This window comes from Microtus ochrogaster, chromosome 26 (genome assembly GCF_000317375.1).
Source record: "Microtus ochrogaster isolate Prairie Vole_2 chromosome 26, MicOch1.0, whole genome shotgun sequence".
Lineage (NCBI taxonomy): Eukaryota > Metazoa > Chordata > Mammalia > Rodentia > Cricetidae > Microtus > Microtus ochrogaster.
Window position 1 is genome coordinate 12,638,207 of NC_022025.1, and position 5,683 is coordinate 12,643,889.

The window sequence follows — 5,683 nt, forward strand, 5'->3', positions numbered from 1 at the left end:
ATGGCAAATATTAGCTCTAGCTGCATGTATGTCCCCATGCATGGCAAATATTAGCTCTAGCTGCATGTATGTCCCCGTGCATGGCCAACTAGGAAGCACTTTACTATAGTGCCAGCAGGTACATTTCAGGGGACACGTTCCCACGTCCACAGTGAATGGGATTTCCGAGAAGGATGTAGTCCGTTGCTCCCGGATGAGCTATATGTACAAACTCTAGAGGAAGTGATAAAATGTTCAGCTTTGAGAGGGGCTTAAGATGTGCACAGGTGATAAACGAACAAGTACAGTCTACTTCATTTCCTGTTTTAGGGAGGTGGTATGATAAATTGGAACCATCGGCAGAAAAAGAACAGATGTTACCTCTTCCTGAATATACATCCATAAATGATATTCGGCTACATTCTATCTTTTATAAAGGAAACCATCAAAGAAATGAGGAGTTTGCCGTAGATCCCTAGCTGCTATGCGGCAAGGTTAAGAGCATACATTCACACCCCAAGCACCACTTTCACTTACGTGATTCCGTAGAAATAGATTCTCTTCCTTCGAGTCGTATGAACCAAACTCTTCTTGGGGGCAGAAGTTCACATGGTAAGAAAGTCTTTTATGAAACCGCCAGGCGGAATCCATTCTCAGTAGCGCTCTCTCTTCTTTCCTTCCAGACTATGGACCGGTGGGAGACTCAGGGCAGCCCTCAGACAAGTTTATCTGCTCCGGCCGTACCGCAGAACCTGCCCTTCCCACCTGCCCTGCACAGGAGCTCCTTCCCAGACTCAACAGAGGCCTTTGACCCACGGAAGCCTGACCCATATGAGCTCTATGAGAAATCAAGAGCCATTTATGAAAGTAGGCGTAAGTGACAGCCATGTAAAGCCAGGGGACACTGACCGTGGCCGACACCAGCCTAGGGGGCGCATGGGGGCTGAATAATCTGGTATGATTTTACCTTCTGAGGGGCAAAGGTATCTCCAAAGTAAGACAGCGGGTCTACAAGGGTCCTTAAAACCTGCCTTTTCTTTTCGATAATTGCATTTTAATTGACAATGCTTTTATTTTTATGGGGTACAATGTGATATTTCCATACACGTATACATTGTAGGATGATCAAATTAGGATAATTAGCATATCAAACAAAAGATAACTACAATAAGAACACTTAAAATCCTGTCTTCCACATAATTTGAAATATATATTATGATCAACTATAGTCACGTGGACGTGTGACAGAATTTAGCGCCCTCCTATCTAGCCAGTCTTTATTCTTGCTGACTTAAAGAGCTGGTTGCTTCTAAAGGTATCTTTGGGATTTAAATTACATGCCCCTAAGCTCCTGAGGAAATAAGGATGGAGCGGAGTTGCTGGCGTGGTTCACGTCACAAAATAAAATGGAGCAAATTTTTGGAAGGTGTAATCCATTTGACCTGACCTATAAGGCAATGCTGGAACGCATAACCCATTCGAACTGACCTGGAATCTAAAGCTTACATTTTGTCGTCTTAGAGTCTTGAAGGCAGTTATTGGAGAAGTCCAAGCCTTGAGTAGAATGCAATCTCGGGCAAGTTTTTCCAATTCAGAGTCATGAATCTATTCGTCCTCAAAGGAGGGAGAAGCAGGTGCTGGTCATCCTGGCCTGAATCTCCTGCTGCCATTTAACGCACCCAGCTGCCTTGCCTTAAAGCCTGCATATGTGTCTGCCTTCCTTTCGGAAGAACTTCGGGATTATTGAACTTTTAATATCAAGTGTACATCTGTTGTGTCCCTTCCTGACACTGTCACCTCCTCTATGGAAATTTAATCACAGGGGTGTATGAAACACGACACTGAGTGCTAAGACTCCGAGCGATGATAGTGAAATCAAGTCTAGTTTAAAAGACTTTGGTCTCCGGCACTTCCCTTCACAATCTGGTTTCCCTTGCTCCAACCCCCCCCCCCTCCTAATACATCCTTTCCAACTTTATCATCTGAAACAGGAATAGGAGTTTTAAATTGTGTGTGGCCTCGGAGGACCTTGAACCCGCTCAGTCCTTTGATGAGCTCAGGGCCCGAGAATTACGCACCCAGCTGCTAAAGGGAAAAGCAAGCATAATACCTCTCCCCACCCTCTGTGACATCTTGTAGAAGTAATTTCGGTGGATAAAACAGTTAGGACAGCCGCAAAATGAGCCTGCGTGTATGCACACACTTTTCAATCATCAGTTACATCCAAGTTACTGTGTTTCATTCTTCCCTTTCCTGGTAAATGACTGAAAAGTCTCAGGAGTGCTGTGCACTTGGAGCATCTACAGCAGGAAAATCAGAGAAGAGGGACAGTTATGGCTGAATAATGAAGGGTGTAGATTTGGGGTACTGGTGGTCATTACAGGGAAGAAAGATACCACAAAGATCTGAGTCCGGCACTTACTACATGTGTACTTAAATAGCATAGTGTTTGCTCTCAGTGCTGCGGCAAGATGCCAGAAATGAACAGTATACTCTGCTCTTACAAATTTCATGGGGAAAGGAACAGAAGTGTAAATAGAGAGGAATACACAATAGATGTTCCTATGTGGACTGCAAAACACACCGCAGGACTAAAGTATCACCCCGTGTCAGGGGCGGGCTTCATGTTTGGGTTGCCTTCAGGGACTGTGATGAGCCGCTTTCTTCGCTGGTTCTTTGCTTCTGTCCTTGTGTGGCTCCCAGAATGAGGCAAAGCCAGCTGCTTTGGGACAGAGGGCATCTTCGCATTGGCTCCTCATCTTCCGTCTGAGACAGTCAGGCCCTCAGTTTCCTAACAGGACTTGTACATGACCCTCATGCCACTCTAAAAGAATCCAGATTTTTATATCTAGCACCCGCAGCACCGTTTATTTCTGTTGAGTGCCTTTTTCCTCCTCGCCTGGAGCATTCCCAGCCCGAGCAAAGCAGAGGCCTTAACCTCCCACCTTTCTTTGCCATCACTAGGAGCTCTTTATTCCTTTGCTGCTGAGGCAGCAAGGCCCCATCTCCCTATTCCCGCACCCAGAGCCTGTCCCGGGGCACCGCAGAGCTCAGGCTCCCGTGTCCCCAGGAAGCCAAAGGAGGGCAAACTCATTTCCTTTCCTACGCTTCCCTTCTTCTCTGTTATTATGTAACACTCAGTAGGGTATGAGCGAAACACAGAAACCACGGGAAGGTAAGGAAAGCTCCATCCCTGAAGGTGGAAGATCCAAATGAGCACCGGTCACTTTCCATCCCGCTACGCGGCTCCTCCCTATGGGCTCCTTCCCTGCAGCTCCTTGTACAGAAACATCTTATTCCCTCCCCTACATTTTTAGAGTGATTCCTTTTTTATTTCTTTAGACTGTCTCACAAAATTGCGCCAGCTAGCTCTAAACCGGCAACTTTCCACCTCAGGCCCCCCAAGCAGCTTTAGCTATACGATGTCAAACTTAGCTAGGGGTTGGTAACCCATCGCCCAACCCTCACTTTCAAACAAGACTTTGAACAAAATATCCAGGAAGCATATGAAACCCAAAAGAAAGACCACATCGCAATTTTGATGGCATATACTTCTATCCATGTCCCTTTGAATCGCATGCACAAGCCTTAGACTTAGAGCTTGCTGACCCTTCCTGGGAGAAGACAGCATTGGTGAGAGTCGGGAAAGTATGGCGAGAACCCCGATCTGATCTGCGAGCCCTTTGATGCTTTCCTGGCTTGCTGTGAACCCTGGTGTCCCCCTCCCCTTACAACCCAGGCAGAAGCCACCGATGATGTATTCACACTCGACCTAGGTTGCAGTTACCAAACAGAAGGCTGCCCCTCCACTTACAAGGAGCTCTACAGAGCTATAGAATGTGTGTTCTGTAAAAAGTTGGCAGGAACTGTCTGGATTCAAATCCCCACTCCCCCTGCAAGTGATGGAAATTTATCAAATGATGTAAACGCTGCCGTGCCTCATTTGGCTCCTAATTAGATTAAGCTGACAGTGAGATGTGCATGCACAGGACATCTCACTAATGATGTGTTCTTGGGAAAATGTGATTTTTAAACAAAGACAGCCATAGGCTAGTAGAGTCAAGTGAAACACAGCATGGCAAGCACACGCCCCGGAGAGGAGCCAGTGCCACCACCACGCTTCCGGAGATGTCCTGAGATGAGGTGACAACAGAAAAGGGACAGAGAAAAGAAATTCCCCCACCCAGCAGGGAGGCGGGGTCTTTGATTTAAGAGTGCCAGGCATGGCGCCCAGAGGTGGCTCCCCAAGGCTCCACATCAATCAGCAAGAATACAAGCATTCAGAGTGTGTCTGAAACTCTGGTAGACACTCAAGAGAGTAAACTCCCAAGAAATAATCTCTACTTATTAGAAAATTCTGGTGAAACACACAGGGAAACCATTTCTGGACAAGACTCTCCAACAGAACACAGTACTAACATCAGAGTGTCCTTGCTCCAACCAGGGGCTCTGAAATGATGGGAAATGGTTTTCTGGTGACCTAGTGACCAACGAGGCCATCTGGGGCAACTACATGCAAGTGTTTCCAGGGGTGTCCTGGTCTTGATTATCCTGTTATGATTATTAATAGTCTCCCTGCCACTCTCTGGACCATCCTCATTTGAGTGGTGAACTATCTAATTTCGCTTTATTAAACAGTATATTCAAAAAATAGCCATTGTGCCTAGGAAAAGTGTATAGCTAACATACATACTGTGGATAAAAAGTTTTAACATCCACTAAGAAAAATGTTTTTTTTTAATTAGTCAAATAATTATTTGACTAATCAAGTTTTTGTGCCTTCAAGTTTTATCTCTAACTAGCCTTTGGGTGACTTCAGCAGTAGCTTGTTTTGGTAGTTAAATTTCTAGCAAACTCCCCCCACCCTGCAATGCCTAGAAATTGTCGATATATTCAGATCTAGAACATAGCAAACTTAGGTTGAGAAAAGCAAGGTTAGGAGGTTCCACACAGTAAGTATCAGACCATGCATTCACATTCTTAGTGAATGCTAAGTCCAATTCAACATTACAATAACCACCTCACTGAAAGGGACGGTCTCTGAGACAGCAGCAAACAGATGCCCATCATAGGGTAGCCAATATGGCAAGCTTCCCAAAGAGAGGGGGTGCATTTTCTGAGTGTGCTCTGCAGGACAACTGAGGCAGAAGAGAGGGCCAAAATTGAATAAGGCAGAAAATTCCATACTCCCTAAAAACCCCCCACTGCCTTTCCACACTCCCTAATACCCCCCTGCCTGCCCCTTGCTTTGAAGCTGAAGTGAATGGCCACTGAAGTTACCCTAACTTTTTTTCTCTTCCCATTGAACCTTGGTTATTATAAATAACAATTGAAGAGGTTCGACATGTCCATGCTCCTTTGCAGTAACACATCCCTCAAGAGTGTGGTCACAAACACGCCAAGGGCCTGTCTGGCTGGTGTATCTAAAGGTATGGCCCCTTTAGAACAGAAGTTCCTCTTGGGTTTCTCTACTAACTGCTCACACTGTCCACTATTCCTTCCAGACATTAGAAACGGTAATACACCACTAACCACGAGGGTCTAGCAAAGGTAGCAATGGACAGTCTTGGTGGCCAAAGAGCCTAACAGAGATACAAAGTGTCTTTCAGCACCAGGCCTGGAATAGAGATACAATGTATCAAAGCCAGAGAAGAGTGGTTTCTGGCGGGTAATAGAGATACAATGTATCAAAGCCAGAGAAGAG

The 5,683-nt window shown here is 45.7% G+C and overlaps 1 protein-coding gene across 4 annotated transcripts in view; it reads left to right on the top strand.

Annotated features, from left to right (window-relative positions):
* Nucleotides 1-5,683, top strand: part of Magi2 (membrane associated guanylate kinase, WW and PDZ domain containing 2) — a 1,267,351-nt gene that overhangs the window by 1,104,473 nt on the left and 157,195 nt on the right. For all 4 annotated transcript variants that reach the window (XM_026784667.1, XM_026784668.1, XM_026784669.1 and 1 more), the window contains one exon: nucleotides 663-852. In XM_026784667.1, the coding sequence (XP_026640468.1) occupies nucleotides 663-852 (190 nt within the window). The remainder of the gene's footprint in view (nucleotides 1-662; nucleotides 853-5,683) is intronic.